Source organism: Naegleria fowleri (assembly GCF_008403515.1).
Source record: "Naegleria fowleri strain ATCC 30894 chromosome Unknown tig17, whole genome shotgun sequence".
NCBI classification, from domain to species: domain Eukaryota; phylum Heterolobosea; class Eutetramitea; order Acrasida; family Naegleriidae; genus Naegleria; species Naegleria fowleri.
This window is the reverse complement of record NW_025407949.1, coordinates 470929-487634: the sequence shown is the minus strand read 5'-3', so window position 1 is coordinate 487634 and position 16706 is coordinate 470929. Positions and strand designations below refer to the sequence as shown.

Sequence of the window (16706 nt, the reverse complement as noted above, 5' to 3'; positions counted from 1 at the left end):
TTGCTTGATCATCCAAAGGCGTCTTCGAACGGGAACAAGACACATCATATTCCATGAACGAAATGAATGTTGAATCCGAAATCTTGTGTCACCTACACATTAAAAAAATTAACTAAAAACCCGAAGAGGATGATTGAATTGACGGAAAATAATGGTGCTGTCATGGAACAGTTCGTGAGTGAGACTCAATGTTTTTGCTTGGTTGGTTTAATTATTTATGAAATTTTTCAATCCGAAATTAAATTATTAATTATATTTAAATTATTTCATTCGACATTCAATCACTCGCAATTCCACAATACTTTACAATTATTGACAGGATTGTGATGGTGTGATTTGGAAAGGTTCTGAAGTGCTTCCACACGTCAAAGAAACCTTGGAGGGTTTAAGAAAATTAAACAAGCGATTGTTCTTCATTACGAACAATTCGTCAAATTCCAGAAAAGGATATTTGAAAAAGTTTCAATCTTTAGATTTACATGTCGATGTTGTAAGTAGCACACACCATCTTTCATAATTTAATTTAATAATATTATTACATATTTGACCTCTCCTTTCATTTACACCCTTCACACAAATTTACCATTTTCTGATTCAACAACACTTCTCATAGTCTGAGATTTTGACCTCTTCCTATGCAGCGGCTGTCTATGCCAAAGAACATGCCATCAAAAAAGCCTATGTCATTGGAGGAGATGGAATTAAGGAAGAATTGGAATTAATTGGAGTTGAAGCCTGTGGATTTGAGGAACATTTACACAAAACTTTCAAAGAAGAGGAATTTTTACATGAATGGGAAGAATTTACAAAGAAATATCCTGTAGAAAGTATTGGAGCCGTCATTGTTGGATACGATAATAGATTTAACAATTTCAAATTGGCCATGGCTCATCAAATCTTGAGAAGGAATCCACAATGTCTTTTCATGGCCACCAACACAGATGCCACTCTGCCTTACAAGAATAATTTATTTTTCCCTGGTGGTGGATGTTTTGTTGCTGCTCTATCTACTGCCATTGGAAGAAAACCTGACATTGTGGCTGGAAAACCTTCCACACTCCTTCTTGACACAGCTCTACATTTACTCTATGAGGAATGTAAGGATAAGGTTACACCTGAAAATCGACATGTGGCTGTCTGTATGGTTGGAGATCGTTTAGAAACGGACATTGTGTTGGGAAACAAAACAGGAGTGAAGAGTGTTTGTGTGCTGACAGGAGTTGCCACAAGAGAACACTTGAATGAGATCATTGAGGAAGCAAAACAAGATGAATCTAAAAAGTTATTGAACCCTCAATATGTGTTGCCTCAATTGGCACTTCTTAGAAACGTTGTATTGAAATAAATATTGAAACTATATCTGTGTGTCGACTCGACAAAAAGTCACGCTCTTAAAAGGAAAAAACCATCAAAGGCCATAATGCACCCAACAACAGAACAACAACAAAAAATGAGAAAATCACTCGTCCAACAAGTGCTCAAGGCTTCAACCTCTTCCAAGAAGGTTTCAGCTCCATTGTTTTGCAACAACAGCACTTGCACCACAACAACATCTTGCGTTCAAGAATTTTCTACAGTGAACAATATTCAACAACATGGTGGATTGAAGGATAAGGACCGTATTTTTACTAACTTGTACAACAACTTTGACCGCCATATTGATGGAGCTATGAAAAGGGTAGGTTTTAGTAAATTTACTTCGCTCATATTCTTTATACCGAATGTTAACCATCATGATGAAACCATTTTCTTTTTGTATAAATTTGCTTGCTTGATGATGATGACAACCAACATAATTTTAAACAACTCTACCACAATAATAATAATAATTTTTATAATAACAGGGAGATTGGTATAAGACGAAAGATTTGATCAACAAAGGACCTGATTGGATTATTGACCAAATTAAAAAGTCCGGATTGAGAGGACGTGGAGGTGCCGGGTTCAACTCTGGTTTAAAGTATTCCTTCATGCCAAAGAGTAATCCTGACGGCCGTCCATCTTATTTAGTCATCAATTCTGATGAGTCCGAGCCAGGTACTTGCAAAGACAGAGAAATTGTAAGACACGATCCACATAAACTCGTGGAAGGAGCTCTCCTTGTTGGATTTGGTATGAGAGCTAGAGCTGCTTATATTTATATTCGTGGAGAATTCTATAATGAATATAGACATTTGCAAGAAGCAATTGATGAAGCCTATCAAAAGGGTTTAATTGGTAAAAATGCTTGTGGAACAGGTTATGATTTTGATGTTTATGTTCATCGTGGTGCCGGAGCATATATTTGTGGAGAGGAAACTGCATTGATTGAATCACTTGAAGGAAAGCAAGGAAAACCAAGATTGAAGCCTCCTTTCCCAGCAAACGTTGGTTTATTCTCATGCCCAACCACTGTAACTAATGTTGAGACTGTCGCTGTAGTACCAACAATTTTGAGAAGATCACCAGAATGGTTTGCTAGCTTTGGTAGAAAGAATAATGCTGGAACCAAACTGTTTGCAATTTCTGGACATGTCAACACTCCTTGTGTAGTAGAAGAAGAAATGAGTATTCCTTTGAAGGAACTTATTGAAAGACATGCAGGAGGCGTTCGTGGTGGATGGGACAATTTATTGGCCGTCATTCCTGGAGGATCTTCAGTGCCCTTGATTCCAAAATCAATTTGTGAAACAGTTCTTATGGACTTTGATGCTCTCAGAGAAGTTCAGTCTGGTTTGGGTACCGCTGCTGTGATGGTCATGGACAAATCCACTGATATTGTCAATGCCATTGCTCGTCTCTCGAAATTCTATGCTCATGAAAGCTGTGGACAATGCACACCTTGTAGAGAAGGAACTGGTTGGTTGTTGAATATGATGGACCGATTTGTTAAGGGTAATGCTGAGATTGATGAAATTGACACATTAGAAGAAGTGTCTCGCCAAATTGAGGGTCACACTATTTGTGCTTTGGGTGATGCTGCTGCTTGGCCAGTCCAAGGTTTAATCCGTCATTTCCGAAATGAAATGGAAGATAGAATTAGAAAATACAAGAAGGAACAAGCTGCAAGAAGACACCGAGCCAGTGCAACTATTTAAATAAGGTCCTAAATTTTTTGATAAGATTTTTCTAAGGGTTTTTATGCACGAAGGGACTTGTTTCAATCTTGTGCACAATGAAAGATATCACAACTATTAAACATTTCTTTTAAATACAACTCCACAGAATGTCATTTGATATTGAAGTTTTTGGAGAGCAATACTTTTCAAAGATGACATTTGCATTCAAGTTCTAAGAGTAAAATCTGACAGATTATGTCGCATTTGCTGGTTGCTTTCGAACCTTCAGTTCAATAATTTAAATTTGGAATATAGGCAAAACCCATGAGTACAGGCCATTCAGAGACAGGGCTGTAGGCAACACAATGTCCCTGCATGGCCATCTCTTTAAACTCTTCATCATTTTTAACTCTTTTCACATTCCTCGAACAGACAGAGCAAAATCTCTCATCATCATTCCTCGAAACCATCTCCAAATGTGAATAGTTGAGAGGACATTTGTAAATCCATTCACAACCTTCAATATCGTCCACAATGAATGACTTGGACAATTCTTTTCGCCAGTCATTGACATTTTCAACGTCTTTCGTGAGAGGTAATTCTGAAGGATTGTACAGTTTCAAGTGTTCTATTCTTCGTCGTAATAAATGCATCCAATTCTTTATATTCTTAGAGCCATAAGCTTCTTGTTTGAAAATGGGGAAATAATAAAGTACTAGAGATCGCCATACTAGCCTTTGAGCGAGAGAAAATGGTACAGATTCATCTTCAAGGTATGCCTTAATGAGTTTGGAGTTGGCCATCAATCTTGTTGTTCCTAAAATGGACTCTATTTTAGGAAGAGACAATAAAACATTGACCTTCACTGGTGTTTGATTGAAAAGCAAAGCTAACAGTGTACTGTTACATGATGCAAAACATAATAAAGATTTGGCATTTAAAAAGCTCGCAATCACACACAAGATTTCATCAGGAAGAATCAAAAGCAATTTTGAATACTTTTTCCTGAGAGTCTGTCTCTTCTTATTTCTGCTTGTTTCGACTTTTCGGGAGTAACCGCTTTCGGAGGTCATTATGAAAGGATCAACAACACTTGATGACGTCACCACACTTTTATTTATGGATTCAAGACCAGACTCGAGAAAGGAATCCAACACATCTAGAACTTTTTGATTCATTTTTTTCTGAGCACAAGTTCTCAAAGTTCCCAAACTTCGACCACCTGCATGAACACTGGTGGTCATGAGGAATTCCGACCCGAGGTATTGTGTTGCTCATTTGTTGTTGAAGATCTCTCTGTAGTGATCAACAACATCGTCCTCCAAGGAAGCTCTAGTTTATTTTTAGGCAAAACAAATTCAACCAAAAAAATTCACGTGAAAGAACATTCCACTTGTTTCTCAATTCCGCACTCGAAAATGTCTTCCGTAATCATTGCAGGTCTTGGCATGAGATCGATCATCAAAATAGAAGGACCCAATACTTCACTTCAAACAATTTTGAAAGACTTTTGTGAGAAGAATAAGATCAGTCCCGAAAATTATGGATTGATGCATAATAAGAAGAATCTTGATTTATCACTTTGTAAGTTTTAAACGCGTATTTGCATTGTTTTCATGATCATTTGACTAATTCCTTGATCAATTTGAATTTTTATGTTGTGTCCTGCATCATCATCGCAGCTTTCCGTTTGAGCGGAGTTTCAAATAATGCTACGATCGAAATTGTGAAAAAGGCTTCATCGTCTCAAGTTAAAGCAGCAGCAACCCTTGGTCTTCAATTACCTGATGGCCAACGATTAAAAGCCGTTTTTCCAATTGATATTTCTCTTTGGATTGCTCTAAAGCGATGGGAGAAGAAAGAGGAAAACATCAATTTAACTCAAGTTGAGGATGAAAAAACTAAAAAGTATTGCATTCCTTCTCTTACATACATGAATCAACAATTCAAAACATTAGAGGAATTAAAAAATACAAAATTATCTGATTTAGGATTGAGAGATAATTCAAGTGCATTATTGCGACTTAGTTTTTTACCTACTGATAAAACAATTGAGGATTTGAAAGAGGAAATCCAAGAAAGTGACGATTATGTACCAAAAAAGAAAGTGAAAAAAACAGACACTGAACAATCATCATCAACGAGTGAAACACAATCAGCATCAGCGTCAACCTCTGAAGATGTACAAATGACCGATGAATCACCATCTGTTCAAGCCAACAAAATAGAAATGTCTCCCACTATTTCTGATACTATGCAAGACGACGAAGATATCAAACTTGAAAACACGGTTGCTAAGGATATTAGACTATTCAAGAAAGGTGACACAAGTTTTGATATAGATTTTTCAAATGTTGAAGAAAAAGATTTCGAGGTTACAGAAAATGATGTCCAATCCATGATTTCAAGTCTCAGAAAAGTTCAAGAAGGAGGACCATTAATGACCAAACAATTAAGAGAAAAAGAAAACCAAAAGCATGAGAGAATATACACTTCTACAATTATCAGAGTACGATTCCCTGATGGATATTTGGTTCAAGGAACTTTTTCTCCAAATCACACCATCAAAGACGTTCGCGACTTTGTTATTCAGACTCTTGACAATCCAGAAACACCAATTGTTCTATATATTGCTCCACCAATTCAGAGATTTGATGATTTAACCAAGACACTGAAAGAGTCTCGTCTCATCCCTGCTGCAATCATAAATGTTGGATTGGATAGAAAGAATCCAAAGAGTGCGTCATTTGAAGCACCAAAACTCAAGTCAGATCTTCTTGCTAAAGTAACTGATTTAGAGTTGGTAAGCGTACCAAAGAATGAAAATATTCAAAAGCCTACACAGTCATCATCATCGTCATCACAGAAGAGTTCTGAGAAATCAAAAGCCAAAATGACTTCTCTTCTCTCTCATTTAACTAAGAGGAAGTAAAAACGACAGAAGTGCACTTTCAACTAAGCATTCATGTACGCTTGAGGATATCCTCGATAATTATCTCTATTCATCTCAACAGCATCAAGTAAAGTCACAAATTAAAACATAACCTATTTGGTCAATCAATTAAAAATGAAAACGTTGATCGAGCAACACAAGTGTACAACAACGTTGCTCCATGCAGCCTTTCCGATGACATCCTTGACTTCACTGAATTCAATGAGTCCACTATTTTCAAATCATCATCGAACCATTGTCTTTCCTCCAACCCATCGACGACAAGATTGCTCTCCCTCCTTCCATAACTCTCACTTCCGAAACTTCTCTGTAAATTTCTCTACCGCAAACAATAACAATAATAACAACACAAGGAAAAATATATTCACCACTTCAAATCAATCACCATTTACTTCCCCTTATTATAATAATTCAAAACCATCTCTGCTGCAAGAAGAACTTGTATCCTTGTTTCCGAACCACAACATTTCTCTTGATGATAATTACCAATTTCTACTGAAGAAAAAAATGTCTGCATCAGGCTCTGAAAGCACTTCATCCACAATCTCCTCCGAAAGCACTCAACCTCATGAATTTTTGTTAATTGATGGCCAAAAGATTTCAGACGAAATCAAGGAGGAAGTGAGCCAGTCCATCAAACAAATTGTTGAAAAACAATTAAAGGAAGGCAAAAGCGAGGATGAAGTGAAACGCCCTGGCTTGGCTGTGATTTTAGTCGGACAAAGAAAAGATTCACAAACTTATGTCTCCATGAAAAAGAAGACTTGTATTAGTTTGGGAATGAGAAGTTTTGAGACTACCTTTGAGGATGGCGAAAACACAACTGAAGAACAAATTATTGAAGCCATTCAGAAATATAATGAAGATGAGAGAGTTCACGGAATTTTGATCCAATTACCACTCCCAGCTCACATCAATGAGGAGAGAGTTTTGTCATCGGTCAAATTGGAAAAGGATGTTGATGGCTTGTCAGTGTATAATATTGGTAGATTGGCCATGCGAGGTAGAGATCCAACATTTATTCCTTGCACACCAGCTGGATGTCTCGAATTAATTAAGAGAACTGCTAAAACTTTGAACAAGAACTTGGACGGAGCGAATGCAATCGTTATTGGAAGAAGTAACATTGTTGGTATTCCAATGTCATTATTGCTGCTGCACAAGTTGAATTGTACCGTTCAAATCGTTCACAGCAAGTCAAAGGATATTCCAGAGAAAGTTAAACAAGCTGACATTGTTGTCGCATGTTGTGGACAGCGAGAATTTGTTCAACCTGAATGGATCAAAGAAGGAAGTATTGTGATTGACGTTGGTATCAACGCTGTTGAGGACTCGACTAAAAAAGCTGGATACAGATTGGTTGGTGATGTTAAATTCGATGAAACTTTGCAAAAGAGAGCTGCCGCTGCAACTCCAGTCCCTCGTGGTGTTGGTCCCATGACTATTTGCATGTTAATGTCAAACACTTTTACTGGTTTCAAGAGAAAGCATCCTGAGCTTTTCGAATAAATTCTGTTGACACTGTATTTTCACAAAAAGGAAAGGGCTTATGGCTTGTACTCAAACGACATTGTTTATTGGTGGATGAATAATTTTGGGTTGGCCAAAATTGGAGGGGTTGTGGAAAGAAATTAGAGGACGAGGATGAATAAGAGGAGGACATTTCGTTTAGATCCAAAACACTTATTCTAGCTTGTCCAAAAGCTGTAAACGACTCAGAATTACTGGTTTAGCTGTCTCTTCGATTTCTCCGGCCATGAACATTTCATCAAGAATCATGTAAACCTGTTAAAGATCGTCATCATGAGGTTAGTGAATTGTACAAATCGTTACGGAAATACGAATTGATGTCCATATCATCAGAAATCAGAATTTAGTGTAAATTAAAATTGTTGTGTAATATTTGGCAATATATTGTTGTTATATGAATTTGATGATCATCAATCATGGTGGAATCCGGAACTATGACTTACCTTGTGGAAATTGAAAACCAAATCCAATTCACAAACATTTCCAAAGAATTGATCCAAAACTTCGACAAAGAGATGTATTGATTCAAGATAGGCGAGGTCGTTATCGTTAACATCGACACCCATACTAAAATACAAGCCGGCATATCTACGGTAAACAACTTTGTATTTACGGAATTCAACCATATTGGTAAACTTTTGATCTCTAGATGTAATCAAACGATGGACTTCAATTTTAATCTTTTCCTTCTCATCATCTTCAAAGGCTTCATACCATTTGCTGAGACGAGTTTTGCCGGCACGATTTTGAAGGAGAATAAAATGAATCATTTTTTAAATTTTTGAAAAGAGGGACGAGCTAACGAAGACGACTGAGGTGATGTTTCCTAATTTACTTTTTTGAGAGTGTAGTATATTGTTTTTTCACAAGGGGTGTGTGATGATCGAGTAGATCAATACTCTCATCCAGAGGGAGTCAATGTTGTGGATGTGTTCACCAATGTGGATGGCAGTATTCTTCTTTACCTTCATCTGAGGGAGGAATCGAGCTAAAAATACAAACAAAAAATGCAACAAACACAACACGTGAATGTTTCCTCTTTGAAGTTTGATTTTAGCAAGATCAACATTCCTAATCAACTCACCCCGATCCACAAGGAAGAATGTTGTGTTTCTTTTGATACACCAGTAGGTATCATGATCCATAAATGATTACAATATAATAATTATACGATCAAACATTTGTTCTTTAGAAATCCGAAGGAGGCTTGAACGTTTGCTTGAACACATTTTTAGCCTTTTCTCAAAAGTTTGTCAGAAAACATTTTGAATTAACTGGTAACAGTGTATTTTTGAATATTAAGAGAATTAAGAAATGGACACCACCTGAAGAGAAGAAGCTTGAAGAAGTTCCAACCAAAATGGCCATCGGTGTAGAGGGAGGGTTTAATATCAAAGAGGAAGAGGAAGATGACAAAGATCAGTATGATGAATTGTTATCTTTGGTGCTATTGGAGCCAAACAATGTTGTCATTCCATTGCCTAACAATGATCTACCAGAGAAAGTCAAACTCTCCATCAAAGGTGTTTTAGAAAATCAAGCTGTAGAACGTAAGAAGGAAGTATTGCAATGGGAGGGCGAGCCATTGACTGAAGGAAAACACACTTTGACCTTGAAACAAGTTGGAGATGTGAAGATCCCTCCATCTGGTTGGAAATGTAGTCAATGTGATATTACTGACAATTTGTGGTTGAATCTTAGCGATGGACATATTGGATGTGGAAGAAAATTCTGGGATGGCAGCGGAGGAAATAATCATGCTGTTGAACATTATCAACAAACAGGATTTCCTGTTTGTGTAAAGCTTGGAACTATTCAATTAGATGAAAATGGTGAACCTAAAGCAGATGTATACTCATATGCAGAGGATAAAATGGTTAAAGATTCCAAATTAGTTGAACATTTAGAATACTTTGGAATTAATATTAGAGAAATGAAAAAGACTGCAAAAACATTGGCTGAAATGGAACTTGACCAAAATTTAAATTTTGATTTTACAAGAATTCAAGAGAGTGACAAGAATTTACAACCTCTTTATGGACCAGGATTTACAGGAATGAAAAACATTGGTAACTCATGCTATTTGGCCAGTGTGATGCAAACTCTATTTTCGCTTCCAGAATTCCAAAAGAGATATTACGACAGAGAAATGTCATGTTATACATCAACAAGCTCAATTGATACTCTTTCACTTCAAATGGCAAAATTAGCATACGGATTGTTATCGGGTGAATACTCAAGAGAAGAGTTTGATGAAAATAACGAACGAAGATATCAAGAGGGAATTCCACCAAGATCATTCAAAAGTGTTGTTGGAAAGGGACATGCAGAATTCAGTACTATGAGACAACAAGATTCAGTTGAGTTTTACCAATATCTTTTACAACTTATTGAACGTGAAGACAAGAGAGTTGGGTTTGAAAATTCTATTACTCATCTTTTCAATTTTAAAGTCGAAGAAAGAATTGAATGCTCTGAATCAAAGAAGGTTAAATATACTCACAGAAAAGACAATTTACTTTCTCTTCCAGTTCCTCTTTCTGCTGCCACAAACAAGGCTGAGTATGAAGAATTCTGTAAGCGAGAGAAGGAGAGAGAAGCTAAAGAGAAAGAACTCGGAGTTGTTCAAAATGTGAATAGTAGACCTCTCGGTACCACAAGTGAAAAGAAAGAAGTAGTTAGACCAAAAGTTCCACTATCGAAATGTCTTGAGGCGTTTGCTGAGGTTGATGCAGTTGAGAATTTCTATAGCTCAGCACTTGGAAGAAAGACAATTGGTTTGAAACAAACCAAATTATCAACATTCCCAGATTATTTGTTTGTCCAAATTAGAAAGTTTGTTTTGGATGGATGGGTTCCAAAGAAATTGGACGTTTTTATTACAGATGCAGAAGAGTTGGATTTGACAAGTATTAGAGGAACTGGTTTGAAACCAAACGAGCAAGAGCTACCATCGGACGAGCCAAAACAAGAATCTATTTACATTGACATGCAAATTGTTCAAAGTCTTGTTGAAATGGGTATTCCAGAAAATAGAGCCAAGAGAGGAGCTTGGAAAACAAATAATGTTGGCCTGGATGCTGCAATGGATTGGGTGTTTGATCATTCAGGAGATGCAGATATTGATGAGCCTATTCCAGAACCTTCCAAGAAGCAATCTGGTAATGCTTCATCCAATGCACCAAGTGACTCGGATGTGGAGGCAATCATGAACCTTGGTTTTCCAAAAGAGCATGCTGTTGTTGCTCTCAAGCAAACCTCAAACAATATTGAACGAGCTGCCGAATGGCTCTTCAGCCACATGGATGACATTGATCAGTATTTGAGGGAAGAGACCTCAGCTAGCACTGTTACTGCCAAAGTGGAGAAGCATGAAACATTTTCTGATGGCTCTGGAAGTAAGTAATTTATTTTGTTATCAACGCCAAATTTAATGATTATCGCCACAACAAACAGAATATGAATTAATTGGATTTGTCAGTCACATTGGAGCCAATACTGGATGTGGTCACTACGTTTGCCATTTAAAGCGAGAGGTTGAAGGACAGCAGAAATGGGTCTTGTATAATGATAGTAAGGTACTGGTTAGTGAAAACCCTCCATTCGATATGAGTTACCTTTATCTCTACAAGAGGAAATAGACATGCTGATAATTAATTGATAAAATTATTGTTTTTAACATAAAAAAGTGGTTTATAAATCAATTGATCTGATTGGCTGACTATTCCAAAATCAGTGGTGAATCTGATTGAGCTTACGAAGCTCTCTCCTAACTCGCCGTACAAGATTCTCTGCACTTTGTGTGATATCTTTTACATCATCACCGCGACCAGACGTAAGAAACAAGTCCGTAGACCATGCACTTTTACCTTCTGTCAATGAGTGATTTGGTGTATACGATAAGTCTACAAAGCTTGATTTCTTCTTCTTTGATTCTCTTCCTGTACTCCTCTTCATGTTGACATAGTTCTTGGGAGGAATCTCGACGCTTTGGAAGGAGACATCATAATGTTTCGACTGTGTTCGTTATTGAACATGGTTATCATGAGAAACACTTTAAAAAAGCATTACTATTAAATACTTACAGACTCAGATCTAGAGGGTATCCACGCTGTTTTGGCTTTCGTTCGGTCAGATTGCTTTCCCATGTCGTAGTAATGTGAAACTTTAGGTAAGGTAGCAGAATAAATGGGTTGGTATTTGAAGCCTGGATCGTTGGAGTCAGTATGTGAATCTGTTCGTGAAGTCATCTTTGACATGTCCAGAGCATGAGTCTCACTTCCTTGATAAATATTAGTAGCTCTTTTTACAAAACGATCTTGTTGATCTTCCACAATTGTGGATTTTGAATTCACAAAACCCACATTGTTTGTAATGCTTTGCTTTTTGGATTCGTTTATGGAGAAGTAATGTTTGTCTCTATCAGTAGATTTTCTCATATTGACACCACATTTGGGTCTTTCATGCACAAAAGTGTAGTGAGGTGTGTAATCAAGGGTAGAAGGCTGATCATTAATTAATTTCGATAACCTATTACTAAACTGCCCTTTTTTTGTGTAGTCAACAAAGGATGGTTCTCTTCGTTCCACCAGTGACATGTTTGGAGTGTAATCTAAATGTACATTTCTATTTCCTTCTTGGTGATAGTATAATTTTGAATCTCTTCCTGAAATAATTGCAGCATATGCTTGGAGGATATCTCTCAACTTGAGTACGTACCTTGTTGATGATACAAGTCAACAAGAACGGGTTCTCTTTTGTACTTGCTGAATACTTCAACATCTTTTCTTAGCGACGATGTATGGGTTGCTGTTCCCGAGCGGCTTGTACTTCCACTCGAGGCTCGGTTAGTCATGCCTTTGAAATATTTGGCTAAATAGGGTTGTTACTGATAAGAAAGATGTCGAGCAAAGTAGCGATACTCTGGCCTCTTTCCGATTGTTGTTGTTCTCGCTGAAGTATTCCAATGTTTGAAATTGTAAGTTTACAGTAGTTCTTTCAATTCTGTTGTCGACGCGACAACAACGATGAGAGATAAGGATGGATGCTCTTTTATTTTTTTCTTGAATTGTTTGCGAACGCTTGCGATGAGTAACGTTCCAATTCTGCGAGGAGAGTCATTCGATCCTGTTCGAATCGATGTCGATAGATGGTCTTGTAAATGATACTGAAAGCCTTGTCGAGGTCTTCTAAGGAAAAACCTTCTGTGAGAGAGATAAATTGCTCAAACCAGGTATTAAGGCGATCATGATCGATCGAGATGGGTAAATCAGTCTCTTCTTCTTCCTCTTCATTAATTGTTGGTTTCAAGTTGTTCGAAGAAGAAACGGTGAGATCCAACTCCATTCTTGGAGTCAGTACAGCATCCGATGATGAGGGAGCAATTTCATTATTACTACTCGATGGGGGAGTATAATTCGGAATTTCTTGGATCAAACTATGGGAAAGAGTGGCTGCTTGATTTGGTGGTGGTTCTGTGGTAGAAGTCTCATCTACGATCGTCATTGGATCATTTTGGACAAGGCTACTAGGTTGAGAAGGGATAGTGGTAGCCACGTCATTATGATTGAATGGTGGTTCCTGGTGTGCATCTGCATCGCCAACAACAATGGGTTGCTCTTGCAAGTCACCAACTTGAATGATACTTGTCGACGATGAAGAAACAACAGCCTGTTGTTGAGCAAGTTCTGCCCTTGTTTTTTCGGCTTTGCGATGCTTTTTAGCGATTTGATTGCATTTTCTTCTCAAATCTTCTGGTATTTGTAAATGAATGGCCTGTCTCACCGAGTCATAGAGAGCATTCGCCTTACTGGTAATGCTTAAAATGTCCAAAGACTTGGCAGGATGCTTAATATAATGTACAGCATTGGTTACAATGCGTTCAATATCCACAGCAAACTCTTTCACAGAAAAATATTTTCTCATCTCTAGCTTGAGCAAGATGTCTTGAAGATAAATCTTTCCATTTGTACCTCCAGCAATATCCTCATTGTTTGTAATTAATCTACGTTGTTCTTCGTTTGGAGGTTTCAAAAATGGTGTATAAACCTTATTGCTCATGAGACGAGTCATAAACTCACGAAGTGATATTCTAAGCTCTCTCAGGTCGTCCTTCTCTTGTCTTGTCAGTTTTGTTATCTTTTTGTCGTTTTCTTCGTTGGATGGTAAAGCAACAGGAGGAGCTAAAGGAAGCTCTGGCAATGGTTTTCTTGATCGTTTTGGCTTTAGTGGCGGTCTTGTTACGTCGTCCAAAACGATCTTGAATATATTTCTTCTTTCCTCAATGGTTGGCTCAGCAACTTCATATCTATAGTCTACAAACATCTCAGATTCAATCACATGATTTTTCTCAAGCTGATCACTAGTTGTGGCCAACACTAGCACATGTACTGAAGAAGGAATGTCGTTAAGTAGAGTGATTAAAGTCGATCTCATAAGGTCTGTGCTCTTCTCAAACCATTTATCAATATGGGGAATCCAAATAATAGAAGGAGCATTCTTTCTTGCGTCTGAAATAATATTCACAATGGCCTCTGTTTCGCTTCGAGATGCAGTATTTGAAATTAAGTTTTCAAATCTTAATGAGAACAAAGGAAACTCTTCAAGATGGTATAAAAGCGCACTGGCAATATAGTTTTGACCCATGCCTTGTTTTCCAGAAATCAGAATCCAAGGTCTAAAGGTTGGTGGATTAATAAAAAAGTCGCTGGAATTCTTTTCAAAGGTTTTTTCATCAACACCTTCAAAATCATCAAAAAGATTATTTTCCATATCGGTTCGATCAATTTCCGTTTCAACCTTGTCCTCAATACTCTTGGAGCATATTGGAAATGCTTCAGTGCATATTTTGATAACATCTAATAATTTATGCTCAAGACATGGAGCCAGTTGTATTGGGAGCGGTGAAGCATGAATAACAGCATTTCTATGAGCAGCTGGAACAATGTTTTTCATGGCACGTAAGAAATCTACTTTTGTAACTTCGACCGAGTTCAAATCCAATAAAAGTCTAGAAGGATTTGAATACACCTGTGGATAATTTCTTTTCAAAGCATTAAGTGCAGATTCCGCACAGAGAGCCTTAATATCAGCCCCACAATATCCAACAGATTTAAGGGCAATATAGTTTTTGAGTTCTTCAGGAAGTTGAGGTGACCAATTTCTGGTATGAATTTCTAAAATATCTTTTCTTGCTTTCTTTGAAGGAAGTGTAAATAAAAGCTCTCTGTCAAATCTACCAGGTCTTCTCAGAGCAGGATCGATTGAGTCAATTCTATTGGTGGCTCCAATGACGACCACTTGTCCTCTGCTGTCAAGACCATCCATAAGTGCTAATAAAGTGGAAACAATTGAGCTATGTACATAGTCTTGTTTGGAAGATCTGACAGGAGCTAACCCATCAATTTCATCAAAAAATATGATCGATGGTTGAAGTCGTTTGGCCTCATCAAATAGTAAACGTAATTGTTTTTCAGCTTCTCCTACCCATTTGCTCAAAACATCAGCTCCCTTCCTCATGAAAAAAGGCAATTGGTCTACTTCCTCCTGATGTATGTGTACCGCATGTACTTGCTAAAGCTCGCGCAACTAGTGTTTTACCTGTACCTGGAGGTCCATAAAATATCACACCTCTCGGTGGTGTAATGTCAAACTTGCTAAACATTTCAGGATAGAGCAATGGTAAAACCACCATTTCCTTGAGAGCGGTAATGTGCTTATTCAATCCTCCAACCATGTCAAATCCGACAGGTTTTGAGAACAGTGGATCTATATCAGCAGATGGTCGTTTCTTCAGTTGTTCCTTATTGAGGGGCTTAATGTGATCATAGGCTCCCTTTTTCCCAAACATTGGATTCTCTACTTCGTCGTCACTCTCAGTGTCAGAGTCAGAGAATTCAAATTTTAAGGCACTCAAGGGAGCAAGCAGACTTTCTTGTTCTTTGAGCATTGTAATTTTGGATGGAATAGAAATTTCTGTTCTTGGTGAAAATGATGGATGGCTGTAGGGATTCATCTGTGCTTGAGTTCGAGGTCGTAGCCTCTTCTTGATATCCTTGCCTGTCTTTCCTTCTTCAATATGTTCTTCTTCATCCAGTTCATTATATTTTGTTCTTTTAGATCTCCTAGGTTGTTGCTCTTCCAACTCCAAGTCCTCTTCTCTCTCAGATAGAGATTCTGAGATAGTTTCGTCATCAGAAACCTCGATGGCTTCATCTGCATCCTCATCCATCACAAAATCTTCGTCATCCTCACCCTTCTTTCTCTTTTTGACTTTGTTTGTCTCTTCACTTTGTTCAGAAATTGCGGATTGACTTCTGTTGAGGGATGTATCGTTAATATTTGTTGATATTTGGTTTGCGTTTTGATCAATTGATGGTTGTGTAGTTTCAGTAGTACCATTTAATTCTTGATTTTTTGGTTCAAAATCCGCTTGTATGTTGTTGCTAGTAAATAATTCATTCGCATTTCCACTTTCAAGCACTTCGGATATGATAGTAGTTTGTGGTTGAACATCCAAGCTAACTTGTGTTCTTGCTGTTGTTGTTAGTGCTTGATTATGTTCAATATTATTTTGTTGATTCGTTTCAATCATTTCTCTTTTCATTTCCACAGAATTATTTCTTGACTTTACAGCACTTCTTCTGTACGTTCTTCTTCTTGATGGTTTTTCTTCTTCTTGTTGTGGTTCTTCCTCTCCGGAATATATGGCTGTATCAACATAAAAATCCTCATAATGTTGACTCTTTCGAACAGTCCTTTTCGGTCTGCTCGAAGCAATTGTCTCAATTTGCTCTTCGGGCTCATCCAATTCTTCCTCATCGATTGGTTTTTTTCTTCCTCGTCCTGCTCTGGATGCTCGTTTCGAGGCAGCTAATTCTTGATCAATTTCTTCACTCTCGCTTGAAGACTCCTTGTAGGATCTTCTCGGAGTGTGTCTTGTTCGAGTTGTAGGTGGCTGAATTGCGTCATGTTTAGTATCATCACTCACACCGATCGTAATCCACATGAAACAACTTACCTTGTGATATTGTGTGTTGTTATCTTCATCATCTTCATTCACGTCCTCCTCAAAATATTGAGCATAGGAATGTGAGGATTCTCCTCGATTTCTAGTATTGTAGGGCATATGTTTGTACGATCACGTGGTTGTTGGTGGTGATGATGCGAGTGATACCACACGCAGT

At 37.6% G+C, this 16706-nt stretch overlaps 9 protein-coding genes across 9 annotated transcripts; 5 read left to right on the top strand and 4 right to left on the bottom strand.

Moving 5' to 3' along the window:
* Positions 1-129: 129 nt before the first annotated feature.
* Positions 130-1345, top strand: FDP41_013287 (uncharacterized protein; the record flags this gene model as incomplete). The annotated part of the gene is made up of 3 exons (XM_044703900.1): positions 130-201; positions 320-490; positions 614-1345. The coding sequence occupies 3 exons, from the start codon at positions 130-132 to the stop codon at positions 1343-1345; spliced, it is 975 nt and encodes a 324-aa protein (XP_044565517.1).
* A 105-nt stretch (positions 1346-1450) lies between these two features.
* FDP41_013286 (uncharacterized protein) lies at positions 1451-3077 on the top strand (the record flags this gene model as incomplete). Its single annotated transcript, XM_044703899.1, has 2 exons — positions 1451-1678; positions 1845-3077. 2 exons carry the CDS (start codon positions 1451-1453, stop codon positions 3075-3077), a joined length of 1461 nt encoding a protein of 486 aa, XP_044565516.1.
* A 251-nt stretch (positions 3078-3328) lies between these two features.
* FDP41_013285 (uncharacterized protein) lies at positions 3329-4111 on the bottom strand (the record flags this gene model as incomplete). Its single annotated transcript, XM_044703898.1, has 1 exon — positions 3329-4111. The coding sequence occupies one exon, from the start codon at positions 4109-4111 to the stop codon at positions 3329-3331; it is 783 nt and encodes a 260-aa protein (XP_044565515.1).
* A 345-nt stretch (positions 4112-4456) lies between these two features.
* On the top strand, positions 4457-5970 carry FDP41_013284 (uncharacterized protein; the record flags this gene model as incomplete). Its single annotated transcript, XM_044703897.1, has 2 exons — positions 4457-4622; positions 4721-5970. 2 exons carry the CDS (start codon positions 4457-4459, stop codon positions 5968-5970), a joined length of 1416 nt encoding a protein of 471 aa, XP_044565514.1.
* Positions 5971-6498: 528 nt separating this feature from the next.
* Positions 6499-7500, top strand: FDP41_013283 (uncharacterized protein; the record flags this gene model as incomplete). The annotated part of the gene is made up of 1 exon (XM_044703896.1): positions 6499-7500. The coding sequence occupies one exon, from the start codon at positions 6499-6501 to the stop codon at positions 7498-7500; it is 1002 nt and encodes a 333-aa protein (XP_044565513.1).
* Positions 7501-7674: 174 nt separating this feature from the next.
* Positions 7675-8291, bottom strand: FDP41_013282 (uncharacterized protein; the record flags this gene model as incomplete). Its single annotated transcript, XM_044703895.1, has 2 exons — positions 7675-7776; positions 7965-8291. The coding sequence occupies 2 exons, from the start codon at positions 8289-8291 to the stop codon at positions 7675-7677; spliced, it is 429 nt and encodes a 142-aa protein (XP_044565512.1).
* Positions 8292-8528: 237 nt separating this feature from the next.
* On the top strand, positions 8529-11162 carry FDP41_013281 (uncharacterized protein; the record flags this gene model as incomplete). The annotated part of the gene is made up of 3 exons (XM_044703894.1): positions 8529-8648; positions 8714-10919; positions 10978-11162. The coding sequence occupies 3 exons, from the start codon at positions 8529-8531 to the stop codon at positions 11160-11162; spliced, it is 2511 nt and encodes an 836-aa protein (XP_044565511.1).
* A 91-nt stretch (positions 11163-11253) lies between these two features.
* FDP41_013280 (uncharacterized protein) lies at positions 11254-12376 on the bottom strand (the record flags this gene model as incomplete). Its single annotated transcript, XM_044703893.1, has 3 exons — positions 11254-11538; positions 11607-12187; positions 12241-12376. The coding sequence occupies 3 exons, from the start codon at positions 12374-12376 to the stop codon at positions 11254-11256; spliced, it is 1002 nt and encodes a 333-aa protein (XP_044565510.1).
* A 197-nt stretch (positions 12377-12573) lies between these two features.
* FDP41_013279 (uncharacterized protein) lies at positions 12574-16648 on the bottom strand (the record flags this gene model as incomplete). Its single annotated transcript, XM_044703891.1, has 3 exons — positions 12574-15056; positions 15121-16477; positions 16541-16648. The coding sequence occupies 3 exons, from the start codon at positions 16646-16648 to the stop codon at positions 12574-12576; spliced, it is 3948 nt and encodes a 1315-aa protein (XP_044565509.1).
* Between the last annotated feature and the right edge of the window lie 58 nt (positions 16649-16706).